We start from the raw sequence: 15,025 nt of genomic DNA, 5'->3' as shown, positions 1-15,025 counted from the left end.
TTCTATTTGGATTGAATCAAAGGTAAAGGACTGAAAAGTGAAAACAATTTTATGAGATACATTTAAGACTTGGAGCTCCAAAATTAATCCACAATTGGTTTAAAAAAAAAGTGATATCGACTCTTAGATTTAACTAGAAAATAATTATTTTTGTGCGCAAGTTCATTTTGGTGATCAATTAAACAAAGTATAAAATCAAAACAAATGTGAAGTCTAGTTTGCAAGGAAAGACTAGAATTTTGGATGAAAGATAAGAGATAACTAGAAATAATAGGAGTAAATTGGGAGGAGGAAAATTTTTACATAGGTTTTAAGAAATTTTGAGAGAGGATATTTTGTTTTATTTTCTTCAAAAAAAAAAAAGTTTATAAAATTTCTCATAAATTTGTGAGTTTTTTAAAATTTAGAAGGGTAAATATGATATATGAACATTAAATTGGAAACGTAATTTCAATGTTTTTGAGGGGTGTAAATGAATGAAATTTCCCAAAAAGGCAAGCATGCTGTCCTTTCCCCCCTTTTCCCTCTCTCTCTATTTCTCCTCACCCCAAAAAGAGAAACAGCCATTTCTTGAAATTTGAAAAACCCAAATTTTAATATGAAGATGCGAAATCATTCAGTGCAGTGCTCTTTTTGTTGAGATAATGTAAGTTCTATATATTTTTATTCTTAGCATGGTAAACAAAGGAGTATTATATTATTCTAGTATGATAAATCTTGAATCTGAGTATGTCATTAGGTTTTATATTATATATTGAGTGAGTCTATGGTACTATGCATATTACGATTTGGCCTGTAATACGGCTTAATATTCAACTTTTCAAAATTCTAACGGTCAATCTGAACCGTTTATCTTGTTCTCCGCATTAATATGTGTTTGGAGACCAAATTTTATATTTTTTGAAATTTTTTTACTATTTTTTTAGATTTATTGAAAATCACTGTTTTTAGATGGTCCAGAATTTTCAGATCAAGTGATTTTCTAAATATCTAAAAAAATAGTAAAAAAATTTCAAAAAATGTAAAATTTGGTCTCCAAACACATATTAATATGGAGAACAAGACGAACGGTTCGGATGAACCGTTAGAATTTTGAAAAGTCGAATATTGAGCCGTATTACGGACCAACCCGTGATATGCATAGTACCATAGACTCACTCTTATATATTAATTAAGACAAGCTCATTTTGCACCAATTAGTTTGTTCACTGAGTTTAGGGTTTAGGATTTTCAAATTCCAAAAGTGGTCAGCAACAAATTCCAAAAATTTGTTTCCTAAAATTATATGAACAAATAGCTTAATCAACAACAAATTTGAATGTAAGTCATGATGTTGTTATATTTTTTTTAATATTTTTTTTTTTGTTGCTTGGTTACTTTGCCTCTGATAAAAAAAAATTAGAAAAGAAAAATTCAAAGGTGAAAAGATGGAAGTAATTTGGCGTAAGTGGTGGATACCTCTCGTACCAGTATCCTACTATTCTGCATACAAATTAACTGAAATCCCACCAGGTCATCACCAGTCGGATTTCATTGCTCCAAATCAAACGAAGGTGTAATTCTCGTACTATCCCTTTTATTTTTATTATTTATATTAGGGATCCTCAATCTGACTTCCGGTACGTTTCGTACCAGTATAGGACAACATTGCATTTACAGACGACTGGTTCCAAATTTTTGTTTTAGCTTTTTTTTCTTTTCTTTTCTTATGGAACTGAAGAATTGTAGTTTTGTACTTCAGGGTTTTTCTTAAGCTTTTCAAATTAATAACAGTAATTGCAACTGTTGTACCAGCAGTTCAATAGTTTGGTCTGATAATCTGTGATCCCACTAAATCATGAACCGGGGAGCATCCGATGACCAGTCGGAGCTGTTCAATATGCGTTAAGATTCACGCAAAGTTCATCCGCACGAATCTTGAAGTGATACGCACGGATGTTAATGTGAATCAAACAGCTTCGACGGCACTTGGGACCAATTTTAGCCCAATGCCCATTGGACGCCACCTTTCGTTAAATCAAATTGGGATGTCGAAAGCAAAAGAATGTAAATTTAATGGGACTTTTTCTGACTATTTTTGTTTGAAGCTTCGTTGCAGAGTTGCATAGTTTGCATAGTTAACATACTGGTAAAAATAAGATGAAACACAGTACACTATAATTTAGAAGATCAGTTCAAGACGGTTTTTAACTTTTCATTTTTTTTTAATGCATAACAGATAACAGAAGATCAGTTCAAGACTGGTCATTTATTTAGTGAATTCCTAAGACTCATACGTGGCAGGAAATCTGATGTGGCAGGGGAGCTACAAACTTCTATAGTGCGCTATCAAGAGAAGTCTCCAAATCCGCTTTTGAACCGAAAACTTCAGGTAAAAATTTCAGTTTGAATGTTAATTGTTATTTTGCATTTCATTTTTTCTCTAATGTTAAGTTGTGTTCTTGTTATTCAAATGTTAACTTCAGGCTAGCGTATTACCTGTAGCATAGTGACATAGCATGCTACCTCCTCAAAAACCTATTGAATAGACTTCAAATGACGAATCCAAATAGTTGAAACCGATCTACTTTACAAATGATGCATTTACATATAAAATATAATAACGAATGCAAACGGTTGAAACATATCCAATAGGTTTGAGGGATAGCAAGCATGTCACTATGTTATAGGTAGCACGCTAGCCTTATTTTTTTTTAAATTAAGACATATAAAATGCTAATAAATATATATACTTGTCTCAGGTTGATTTGGTTGGGGTCGTCCATAATGCAGACAAACGGTATCACTACATACCCTTCCTTCTCACAACAATATTCCAAAGAAAATCACAACTCAGGGTATAAATGTGAAATATTCTTATCACAATAACGATAATATGTATTACGTAATCAAATGTTTTTAGGTACTACCTGAATATACAGAATCAGCTTAGGCGTTATGATTGTGTCCTTTTCGAGGGGATAGGAATTGCAAAGAGTACTGATGTTGAACAAGTCCCTGCTTGTAATCAACTGGTAAATCCGCAATCACAAGAGGCAGATGAATTCGGGTTGGTTCATCAGGGAAGTGCCATCAAAAGGGGACAAAATTGGAAACATGCAGATCTTCCAGCGATAACTGTTTTACAGCTGGAGGTAATTGAATCTGTTTGAATCTGAAAAACAAAACAAATTTCAGGAGAAGTGATTGCATTTTGTAAGGGTCTGTATCCTCTGAATTATCTCAACTTTTCAGTATATGTCAAACAGGCCAAAAAGTATTTTTGGTGCCTATTTAGATGCATGGGACAGTATTAATATAAAATGGGCCGCTTTAAGATTCATGCTGAACGGTTTAGAATTTGTATGGATCAACTCAAAATTTGAGATATCTCAGGGGATGGGAATTCATTTTATAAAAGGGGCTCCTCTAGCTATGAAAATATGTCCATGTATAAATATGGTTCATAAGGAAACCTCTTGTTTAGGAGAACAATTTGCGTCCAACGCCCATGAACTCAAAAATTTAAGTCCGATGGGTTCCGCTTTAGGATTCGTGCGCATTAGATCCTCACGAATATTAAAGTGACACACGAATCTTAAAGCAAATGGACGTGTGTGTGTGTGTGAATAAACATAGATTTGTTGTTTAAACATGAAATATTGCAGGTAGAAAGAACAATTTGCATCCGACGACCATGGACTCAAATTTAAGTCCGATGGGTTCCGCTTTAGGATTTGTGAACATTAGATCCGCACGAATCTTAAAGCGAATCGGACGGAAGCGTAATCCATTAGACTTAAATTTGAGTATGATGGACGTTAGACCCAAATTGTTCCCCTTGTTTAGAAGGACCCGTGTGTGTGTGTGAATAAACATAGATTTGTTGTTTAAACATGAATTATTGCAGGTACAAAAACAATTATTGCAGGACCAAATACTGAATATGTTGTGGAAGGATCGTGAAAAAGCTCTAGAAAGAACAAAAATCAAACGTATTGCCAGAATAGCACTCGACTTTTTGAAACGTGAGTTACCGTTATATTCATTGTGCTTGCCGTTGCCAGCATTTGTGCCACTTATCACATACCTGACTTGCTTGCGTAATGGTCCAAATGCGCATGATATCGACAAACTTGAAGAGATGTTCAAATTAGGGTTTTTTCACTACTATGTCAAGAATACTAAGTTCACTGCAGCGAGCATAGCGGTGTATGAGTGAGTATTGATATGATATTATTCTTGTTTTTTCATATATAGCACCAAGCTGTAACTGCAGCAAGTTTTTGTCTCCAGTGCACTGACTCCGTAGGTAGGGGTGTCAATGGTACCCTTTTATAGCATTCCATAAGATAGGTACAGTTGAATTTTGTTTTTTTTTTCATTGGCTTATCAGGTATGGATAGAGATTATTTTGTTTAGGTGTATGTAAAATGTCTTAGTAAACAATTTCCAAAAATTATAAAATTTAGTCTCAAAGCACATTTTAATATGGATATCATGTTGAACGGTTTGGATCGACTATTTGGACTTTGAAAATAGAGATATGAGCGCATATTAAAAGTGAAGTTTTAATATGCATATTACATTAGCCCACCTCTATGTGTGTGTGTGTGTTCAGTGGCACTCTTTTGTCCGATTACCTTACCCATACCGTATTCAATAAAATGGGTGATTAAGAGTTTTTTTTTTGTTAACTTATTGAGTATGGATAAGAGCAAAAAAAAAAATTTCCGCTAATTTAACAAGGGTATGAAAATGGTTCCACTCCATCCATTTCGTACCCATTGACACCCCCAACTGTAGATAATTAAGTATGAACCAGGACTTTCGAATAATTCTCTTAATAAACTCTTGTAGATATGATAAAGACTATGAAGGCGATACAAATTTTATGAGGAAAGCAGTAATAATCAGGGAGAGAAATAAATTTGCAATGAAGGTGCTAAAGGAGACGATTGCCGAAGGAAAAACTTCGATTGCTCTGTTCTATGGTGCTGGTCACATGCCCGATTTTCACAAAAGACTTGTTCAAGAGCTGGATATGGTACCAGTTTCGGTGGAGTGGTACACTGCATGGTCAATCAAAGAGGGACCCAAAAGCAAACTCATTCATCCCTTGTTAGACAAATTTCTGACAGAGTATAGACCTTTGATTTTGGGTACACTTATTTTTTCTTTCCTTTTAGTGGATCTTTGGGCATGGCGAACCGGGTTCGGATATTATTATTGGGTTGCTTCTTGGATCTTTAGATTTGGATGCTTTTTCCAGAGAAAGGAGAGGAACAATTGGAGAAGGAATTGATGAATTAGGGACTGTTTATTTATTTTTATTTTCTTGTAGTGTGGTTGAATATTGCATTTTTAGTAAATTATTTTCAAATGTTATCTTATACAGTACGTATATCTATTAGTTATTATCGGATGCATCAGTTGTTGCACATATATATATTATTCAAACACACTTCTAGGGGTGCACAAAAAATTCGAGATTCGTGATTCGATTCAAAAAAGTTCGAAAAAAAATTCGATTCGAAAATAGTTTGGTTCGAAATTAATTCAAACCAGTTCGATTCGAAATTAATTCAATTCGAATTCGAACCATGACAGGTTCGAATTGGTTCGGTTCGAAAAAAATTTAGGTTCGAAATGTTCTGCTCCCACGACCAACTCTGCGGAACCGAAAAGCCTCTACACTCTAGTTGATTCTCGATTCGCATCCGGACCAGATCCGCCCAATGTTGGTGTAGAACAAAGTTTCCAGAAAACCACCTTCACGTACGCTCCATTTCTAATCAGGGACACGTGTTACTCCTGAAAACGCCCTATTATTGTGTTGCCTGTTCGTAACCAAACTCGAGCCCATAGAGAACTGATTTGCTCATGACGTCTGTTGATTAAATAATGAAGCATGAGTCGCTGTCGTTGGCATAAAGCCCAAAACGGAAATAAATGAGTTAATACTTGGCGTGGGGCGCCTCAAAACTTAGAAACCGGAATTTAGTCCCACATCTATGAAAGAATAGTTAGTAGTCGCTGGAGTGCCTATAAAAGAAGACGGAAAGCAGTTGGTTTAGTCACATGCACTTTTGAACTCAAATAATGGGTCTAGACTCAAATAATGGATTTGGATTTAAATATTTTTTGGATCCGAACTTAAATAATGGTTTGGATCCGACTCAATTTCGAACTAATTTCGAATCAAATCGAACTAGTTCGAATTATATCGAACCGAATTCGAATTGGCTGGTAAGGTTCGAAATCTATATCAATTTCGAACTAGATTCGGTTCGAAATAATTTCGAATTCGAATTCGAACTAGACCCAATTCGATTTGGTTCGGTTCGTTTGCAGCCCTACACACTTCCATCACATTTAATACCTTTGTTGGTGCTTTTGATTCATTCAAAGATCATTTGAAGTTTACAATCAAAAAGTTTGACAAAAGTTGCTGCATTATGAGTGATTTATTCTTATCTAAAATTACATCAACTAATTTAAATATTGTGGCGATGAATTTCGAACTCAAATTTAATGTCTTTATTTGTCACTCCAACAATTAGAATTTTTTTTTTTGGGGAAATATTTCAGGAGGCAATTTTTGTTCAAATACAGATGTACATAGTCCTGATTAGTAACATTCCAAAGCCTGAATTGAATTATTTTTAAGGACAACCAAATACACACCCAGATTATATACATCAGATACCAACATGCTAAGAACCCAATACTCAAGATTGAACACAAACTGATACCACAATTGTCAAAATTTACCAACAAATCAAATTCCAAAAGCAAATCTTGAAATTAACAATTCCCACTATACATTTCAATCACTCCAAAATTTAACCATACACATTCAGATTACAAACATCACATGCCAACTAATAATACCATAATACCATATTCTTGCTGTCAAAACCCAGTTTCATCAAAGAGCACAAACTGATACAGAATTATCTAAATTTACCAGAAAATCAAATTCCAAATGCAAATCCCTCTATTCCAGCTAAATCAAAGCATGTACAATTCAATCACACTCCAAACAAGAACACTAACCCATAAATTTAACCATACAAATTCAGATTACAAACATCACATGCCAAATAATCATAACACCATATTCTTGCTGTCAAAACCCAGTTTCATCAAAGAGCACAAACTGATACAGAATTATTGAAATTTACCAGAAAATCAAATTCCGAATGCAAATCCCTCTATTCCAGCTAAATCAAACCCCATATACATTTCAATCACACTCCAAACAAAGAACATTAAACAATAAATTTAACCATACACATCCAGATTACAAACATCACATGCCATGAACTAATAATACCAGAATATCATATTCTTGCTGTCAAAAATCCAGCTTCCTCAAAGAGCACAAATTGATACAACAATTGTCCAAATTTACCAGCAAATCACATTCAACATTCAAACTTGAAAACACAAGTTAGTACCAAATCCATCTATTCCATTCCAGCTAAATCAAACTCCATATACATCTCAATCAAACCCCATCACCACACTACCTCTAAACTACCACCAAATAAACAACTAATTTAACACCTAAATCCATCAAACAAACTTAAATCTAAGCACTGGTGAACTTAGTGACAGCCTTTGTACCCTCAGAAACAGCATGCTTAGCCAACTCACCAGGAAGGACAAGCCTAACCGAAGTCTGGATCTCACGAGAAGTAATAGTAGGTTTCTTATTATACCTCGCTAATTTCGCTGCCTCCACAGCAAGCTTCTCGAAAATATCATTGATAAACGAGTTCATAATCGACATAGCCTTGCTAGAGATACCTATGTCAGGATGCACCTGCTTGAGCACCTTGAAAATGTAGATCTTGTAAGTCTCAGTGCTCTTCGCCTTCTTCTTCTTCTTCTTCTCACCTCCAGCGCCGTCTTTGGAAGGGATCCGCTTCTCCGCCTTGGGTTTCTTCTCCGCTGGCTTCTTCTCTGCCTCGGGTTTCTTCTCCGCCGCAGGTTTCTTCTCTGCCTTTGGTGCCATTTCTATCGATTAGGGTTTCAAAGAGAGAGATTGAGTGATGGAGAAGGGATGAGGGTTTGGGGGTGTTTTAAAAGGGATTGATTCGCGTTTTGGTTGGTGAAAGTGGTGAGGTGCGGATCGATGAGGTGGGAAAGATCTGGCCGTTGATAGGTAGATAGATTGCAGGGTGGAGATTAGTCAGAGCGGGTGCATTGAAGAGGTGGATTGAGGATTAGGATGATTCATGTCTCCTGCTTGTACACAGTTTAATCTCTCTACTGCTTTTTTTTTTTTTTTTTTGATTCAAAATCTCTCTACTGCTACAGCCTACAATAAATAAATGAAATACGAATACATTACAGATTTTTTTTAAATATCAGTAAAAGAATTTATCTAGATAAGATGAAATGACGTAACTAATATGTGACTAATATACCGTAATAAATATATAATATGTGACTAATATACCGTAATAAATATATTCAAAAAAATTATTATATTTAATTACTCTGTAATTTAGTTTGATGTGCCAGTATATTACATTTTTTTAACGTAACGTGACAGTCACATTTAACATTTTTTATTGGATTTTAAATTGTTTAAAGAAAAAAATGCAAAAGTTTGCAGAAAAATTATATAAATATTGTCAAACGAAAAAAAATGTTGGAATTTTTTTTTGTCATGTTAAAAAAGGATTTTTTTTATCTTTTGGTCAGAATTACAATTATTGATTTATAAAATAGAAAAAAATTAAGACTATTAAAATAGTTTAAAAATTATTTTAAGTGGAGGAAAAACGTTGGAAATTTTTATGTCATATTTTATTTGGTAGAAAAAATTAAAGAATTTATTTTGTGCTGAAAAATCGGATTAAAATATGGAATTATGTAACAAAATGTATGTAAATTTTGAAGAAGCTTAATTTTTTTTTTTAATTCTTTCAAATAATGGTTTGATAATTATGATGTTTTCTAACGTTATCTATCGTGATATTATTGTGTACATATGTTATGAATACTATGTCAATTTTATTGAAACAGTGCACATGCATGTAATATGACATGTCACACAACATATAAGTCATGCCATTTTTTTGTTGTGATTCTTGCATACCGTGTCATTATTTGACAAATTCCAATGCAACGTGTTATTTTTCATTAACTATGCCAGCTATGCTCACATGTGTTGTAAATAACGGTATGCGCTCGTCGGACATATAGGATACCATCAAACAATTTATCAAAAATAATTGAAAATAATTATCCATAATAAGGAATAATCGGCCGATTACTCGGAAAATCCGTAGCAATTTAGTCACTGCCAACGACTAATCATCCAATTAATCGATCTAAACAGACGTTTTCTGCAACACTGGTTCAGCAAGTGTTCGAACTTTTAAAAAAAAAAAAAATCTCAAAGCTGATTTATACTTGTTCTGGAGGTGATACCTCAACTTTGGATGCTGCTAAGAAAGGAATAAATATGAGGGCCCTGCATATTGATGCTCTCTTTTCCTTTTTATTTCCTTATGTCCTGTTTGCATTTTTCTTTTTACCAGCTTTGAGGTCACTGCACTTTGTTTAATTAATAGCATTATAGTTTGGAAATTTCAAATTAAATTACTTGTGATGACAAGGACATCTTGTTTTTTTAGCATTTAAGTGTTACTCCATTTTTTATAGACGAAAAAGCTAATTAAGTAATTATGCAGAATAGGCTAAATTCAACCAGTGTTGTAAAAAACATCTATTTAAGCCAATTAGTCATTGGCGGCAATGAAACTATCATGGATTTTCTTAACTAGTTGTCTGATTATTTCTGATTAATTATTTGGCAGTACATTGTCTGTCCGACGAACGCATACTGTTATGTACAACACTAAATTCAATACCTGACAAAATAATAAATATAAATGTACAAACAGAGACGGAGATATGTTTGTTGAATGGAGATCAATTGACACTCATTATTTTAAATAAAAATTGTATTTAAGTATAAATTTCTATATAATTTAAAACAAAATGCTAAGAACAGTGTAAATATATTCCTATTCGTAGTATATAAGTTTTATATAATTCATCCCCATTCATGCTTGACTCTTATAGCTTAAAAGTCTAACTCCGTCCTTATACAAGATCAACTTTTAACAAAAACAAAAAAAGGTTTAATGTGATGCTAAGAAATTTCTTTGGTAATATAGTTATGACTTTATATCTCCATTTAACTTCAATTGGAGAGGAATTATTGCTTGGCCCTTCTTGAAAGTGAAACAAGTGCTCAACAAGTGCTCAACAAGTGATCCTTTCCTCTTTGAATACCCAATAATTCTGTTTTCCACAAATAAAAGGAGGGGGAGAGAAATCAAGAGAGCAATTAAAGATATATACAGAGATGGCAGAGGCAGTTGTAGACTTTGTATGGCAGAAGCTGGGAGATGCTCTGACAGGTGCAATAAAAGATGCACTGTTACAGGAAGGTCTTTCTCTATACAGCGTCAACGATAAGGGGGAAGCGGTGCAGCGAGAGCTCGAGAGGATAAAGAGCTTCCTTCGAGATGCAGATTCGAAATCTTCCGATGGTGGCCCCGGCGAAGAGCGGGTCCGAAACTGGGTCAAGGAGGTCAGGAATGTCGCCTACTCGATTGAGGATGCTGTTGACACCTTCCAGGCAAGTGTTCTTTCATTCAATTTGACTTTAGACATGTGTTGTCTAAGGAATGTCGTGCTGTGATCAAGTCAATTTTTCACGTGCCGTGATCAAAATGTTGAGGGGCGGACACGGCATGCGAATGGTTACATCATGTGAGTCACGCCATTACCAAACGTGTCGTAACCGATCACGTTACTCATGTTTAATCACATTTCATTATTTTTTTTGTAATTTACATTTGTTTATTGAAAAATTCATAAAAGTTTCCAAAAAAAAAAATGGAATGATTCTTTGAAATATTAAAATGAAGAATTAATGTTAGAAAAAAAAACATGTCGTGTACCATTTTGTGACCAAGGCAATTTCCATATTGTGCTCTGTCTTTTTTGCCAACAATTGGTCACGGTGCGGACACGCAAGTCACAACATGTAACTGATGCACGTATCATGCCGTAACTATACCGTTATGTAACAGAACCTGCTCCGACATGCCACTTTTCTCACTCTACCGGGAACAGCTCGAGTACTAATTGAAACTAACCAAACATTTGAGAAGTATCACAGTATGCACTGAGAGATGTTAGAAAATTGCAGGCAGAAGTCGATTGGATTAATTATAAAGAGCAAGGCTTCATAAATTGGATCAAGAGGTGTTTCAAGAAACCAATGTTACTTCCAGCGCTCCACACACTCGGCAGTGAGATGGATGATGCTCAGGCTAGGATCAAAGAGATCACTGAATCTAGATTGGCACTGGGGGTAATCAGCCTTGACAATGCCGGCAAGTCGGGAAGACCGAAGCCTCCAATCAGACAACTGATTTATCCCGAACTTGGCAAGATGGAAAGCAAAGTTGTTGGCTTTGAATCTGACAAGGATACCATTATTGCCCGACTCCTTGATGAACATAATTTGAGGCGTTCTGTCATCTCTATTGTGGGTCCTGGAGGTATTGGCAAGACCACCCTTGCCCAAACAGTATTCAACAAGTATGTCTTTATGTATTAATTTTTCATTTTTTCTTTTGTTAAAGTTACAGATGTGTGTGTGTGTGTGTGTTGTTGCCTTTGCATTTTTATGTTCTCTTCCTGTAAAGTTTAAACCTTTAATTACTGCAGTGCTGATGTCCAGAAGAGATTTGAAGTTCTTATATGGTTATTGGTTTCTGAGGAGTACAACCCGATCGAACTCTTGAAGAAGATGCTTCAAGAGCTTCAATTAGCCAACCAGAGAGATCATCACAAGTTAAACGAAGACAACTTGATTAGCGAAATTCATGAATCCATGAAGGAGAAAAAATATTTAGTTGTCATGGATGACATTTGGACAGATAAGGTATGGGATGAGTTACATCTGGCATTCCCTGATGTTCAAAACGGTAGTCGGGTACTGATAACTTCTCGGTTTGTTAACATTGCTAAGGAAGCAGATCCTAACCCGCATGAACTCCAGTATTTAAATGAAGAACAAAGCTTGAAGCTTCTACTTCGAAAGGCTTTCCCGATGAGCGACCCAAATGAAACCTATCCTCAAGAACTCTTAGAGCTGGCAAGAGAATTTGCCAGAAAATGCAGCGGTTTGCCTCTGCAATTGGTGGTTTTAGGAGGTCTCTTATCGAAAAAAAACCGGGACTACTCAACTTGGCATAGGTTCATGGAAACCATGGATTGGGTTACAGATGGAAAACGTTGCTTCGATATTATAGCGACTAGCTACAAGCACTTGCCATTACATCTGAAATCATGTTTCATGTCATTCGCTGTTTTTCCCGAGGACTATGAAATCGATGCTCGGTCTCTCATTTCATATTGGAGTATCGAGGGATTCATACCCAAGGATGGGAGGGGCACATTGGATGGCAAAGCTCAAGATTACTTGGAAGATCTTGTTCAAAGGTAATTTAATTATCATTTCATTTACTTTTCAAGCATACATAGTATCATGCTCACAAACACACACACACATATAGAGTCCGGCTAGCATCAAAACTTTTGGATAGAGGTCTATATGCAAACAAGTCATCTTTGCAATTTTAAAGTTCAAACAGTCGATCTAAAGCTCTCAACATATTCTTCATAATAAAATGTTCTTAGAAATGAAATTTACATTTTTTTTAAAAGATTTTACTATTTTTTTAGAATTTTTGAAAATCACTGTTTTCATACGGTAAAATAATAATAAAAGGTTCATCAAATCAGTGATTTTTAAAAATTCTAAAATGTTAATTAAAGAGACTTGCCAAATGTGGTAACCATTTTTGCAGATGTATGATTCAAGTCACAGCAAAAACTTCAACCGGCACCATCGAGAAATGTCGAGTGCACACACTTCTTTGGAATGTAGCTGTTTACGAAGCCAAGGAGAAGAACTTCATCACCATATTCTGGAAGCAAGAAGATTACCAAAAGAAGGAGATCATTGCACGCCATGCTTCATTTCAATTCAACAGTACACCAGAGGCCAAGATGCAAAGCAACTCCACCGAAAATAACGACGACGTGATCGAATACACAGGACCAAACGTGCGTTCCCTGATGTTCTTCGGCAAGATATTGCCCATCCACTCTCGAATGAAGCTGTTGAAAGTGCTGATTGCCTACCGAACCAAAGTGACGTTTTATTATGGAAAGCGGCACACCTGGTTGGAGAAACTGATCAGCCTGAGACATCTGGAGTTTCGCGAGTGCGAGCTTGAGAACGACACGCTGCCAGAAAAAATCAACCGTTTGCATAATCTTCAATATTTGGATCTCACTGATACAAAAATTGTTGATCTACCAAAGTCTATCAAGTGCAATGAGGCATTGATACTAGTTGTTAATCGTGTTGAAAGCAAGTCTTAATTAAATTGGAAGTGCTGATCCTGTTCCTGTACCAATTGTTTTTCTTATAATTTATGTTTATTATTTTGGTGTATGCATTTTGTTTCAATGGATGTTGTATTATTGTGAGTTGATCATGTGTTGGGCCTATTTTAATTTTCTATGTTGCAGTTCATTATCTTAATTAGTTCAAATAGGTCATAACACTCTTTGTTTCAGTACTATTTCAATCTTATGTCTACATAATTCATTTGGCATCAATCTAAATGACTTACAAATGAGTCAATTAATTGGTTAGAAAATGCATCACCAATGAACTTCATATATCCGAAATTTTAATATAAAATTGAATAGGGATATCAATCCATATTGAAAACAAGCCTTTAATCTAATAGTAAAGACAAATTCTATGAAAAATTGCAGGTTCAAAATCTAGCTCGCGGAATCGTGGATTCTTCAGTTGAAATTTTTAATTTTGTTTATGTAAAAAATAATAAATTAATTACCGATTGAAAGTTGAAACTTCAAATTTATTACTGATTGAAACTTTAAATATATAGAATAGAAGTAGGGTGTTCTTAAGCTTACCGAGTCTTTTGGTTAGTTTGACTTCAAAATCTATCATATTGATTTGAAACTGATTTACTTCACGAGTGATATGTTTACATGTCAAATTTTTAAATTTTTGAATTAATTTAGTATAAAATCAACCAGTAAAAAAAAATTAATATATAAGTTAATTTTAATGCTTTTGTTTTTCATCATATTTTGACCGCTTAGATTTTATACGACTAAACTCATGACGTAGATCGATTTTAACGGTTTTGATTCGTCGTTTGAAGTCAATCCGATAGATTTTAGAATTAAGCTTACCGATAGACTTGGTGAACAAAAGAACACCCAAATTCTACTCTTTTAATTATATCCAACTATTTAATTTATTTATTTCTAAGAACGAAGGGGTTCTGTAGTGCTCACCGTTGGCTCTCACACCAACTTTTTTCTGACAAATTATTATAATTTTATGATCATACATGGTAGTGATCAGATGGGATAACTCATAATGTTTTGTATGAAAGTACTAGATTTTTATTTACCTCCTTATGATCAAATCCCGATCATCATAACAACAAATTCAGGAACAAAACTAGAAAATTTAAATAGAAATTAAGGATTGAAATGCAAATTGCATAATATATACTAGCTAGATTGTATTTGAACTCAAGTCTTGACATCCACAAATTAAAGTTATAACCACTATATTACAAATACATATTTAACATTACATTTAACATTTTATAAGGAAGCTAAACAATATACAAACAATACATACATACACACACACACACACACACACACATATATATATAGTTTGTTTCCTAGCTACATGCAATAAATATAGCACCCCATATATATATGCATGCAATAAAATAAAATATGATATGTCATTTATTGAATTGGCGGTTGAAAATGCATTTATTTTTCTCACCATACCAAATTCTCAAATACAAAAGTGATTGATACACAAATCACAAATATAAACCATGTATTAATTAGGTCATTAATTAGCCAC

General features: G+C 34.4%; 3 protein-coding genes across 3 annotated transcripts; 2 read left to right on the top strand and 1 right to left on the bottom strand.

Annotated features, from left to right (window-relative positions):
- Positions 1-2,875: 2,875 nt before the first annotated feature.
- Positions 2,876-5,292, top strand: LOC144564449 (uncharacterized). The gene is made up of 5 exons (XM_078314049.1): positions 2,876-2,884; positions 2,928-3,134; positions 3,890-4,197; positions 4,840-5,141; positions 5,252-5,292. The coding sequence occupies exons 1-5, from the start codon at positions 2,876-2,878 to the stop codon at positions 5,290-5,292; spliced, it is 867 nt and encodes a 288-aa protein (XP_078170175.1).
- Positions 5,293-7,260: 1,968 nt separating this feature from the next.
- On the bottom strand, positions 7,261-8,067 carry LOC144564739 (histone H2B.5-like). Its single transcript, XM_078314340.1, has one exon. The coding sequence runs from the start codon at positions 8,000-8,002 to the stop codon at positions 7,577-7,579; it is 426 nt and encodes a 141-aa protein (XP_078170466.1). The 5' UTR covers positions 8,003-8,067; the 3' UTR covers positions 7,261-7,576.
- A 2,255-nt stretch (positions 8,068-10,322) lies between these two features.
- Positions 10,323-13,584, top strand: LOC144564219 (putative disease resistance RPP13-like protein 3). Its single transcript, XM_078313792.1, has 4 exons — positions 10,323-10,652; positions 11,229-11,619; positions 11,749-12,525; positions 12,894-13,584. Exons 1-4 carry the CDS (start codon positions 10,373-10,375, stop codon positions 13,471-13,473), a joined length of 2,028 nt encoding a protein of 675 aa, XP_078169918.1. The 5' UTR covers positions 10,323-10,372; the 3' UTR covers positions 13,474-13,584.
- The last annotated feature ends 1,441 nt before the right edge of the window (positions 13,585-15,025 follow it).

Source organism: Carex rostrata, chromosome 13 (assembly GCF_964058835.1).
Source record: "Carex rostrata chromosome 13, lpCarRost1.2, whole genome shotgun sequence".
In the NCBI taxonomy this organism is placed as follows: Eukaryota; Viridiplantae; Streptophyta; class Magnoliopsida; order Poales; family Cyperaceae; genus Carex; species Carex rostrata.
The sequence above is the reverse complement of the archived record's forward strand: the minus strand, read 5'-3'. Positions and strand labels throughout refer to the sequence as shown.

Coding starts and splice junctions, on each gene's coding strand:
- LOC144564449 (XM_078314049.1), top strand. Junction 3,135..3,889: donor TAACTGTTTTACAGCTGGAG/GTAATTGAATCT, acceptor GAATTATTGCAG/GTACAAAAACAATTATTGCA. Junction 5,142..5,251: donor GTATAGACCTTTGATTTTGG/GTACACTTATTT, acceptor TGCTTTTTCCAG/AGAAAGGAGAGGAACAATTG.
- LOC144564739 (XM_078314340.1), bottom strand. CDS start 8,002: ATGGCACCAAAGGCAGAGAAGAAACCTGCGGCGGAGAAGAAACCCGAG.
- LOC144564219 (XM_078313792.1), top strand. CDS start 10,373: ATGGCAGAGGCAGTTGTAGACTTTGTATGGCAGAAGCTGGGAGATGCT. Junction 10,653..11,228: donor TGTTGACACCTTCCAGGCAA/GTGTTCTTTCAT, acceptor AATTGCAGGCAG/AAGTCGATTGGATTAATTAT. Junction 12,526..12,893: donor TTGGAAGATCTTGTTCAAAG/GTAATTTAATTA, acceptor CCATTTTTGCAG/ATGTATGATTCAAGTCACAG.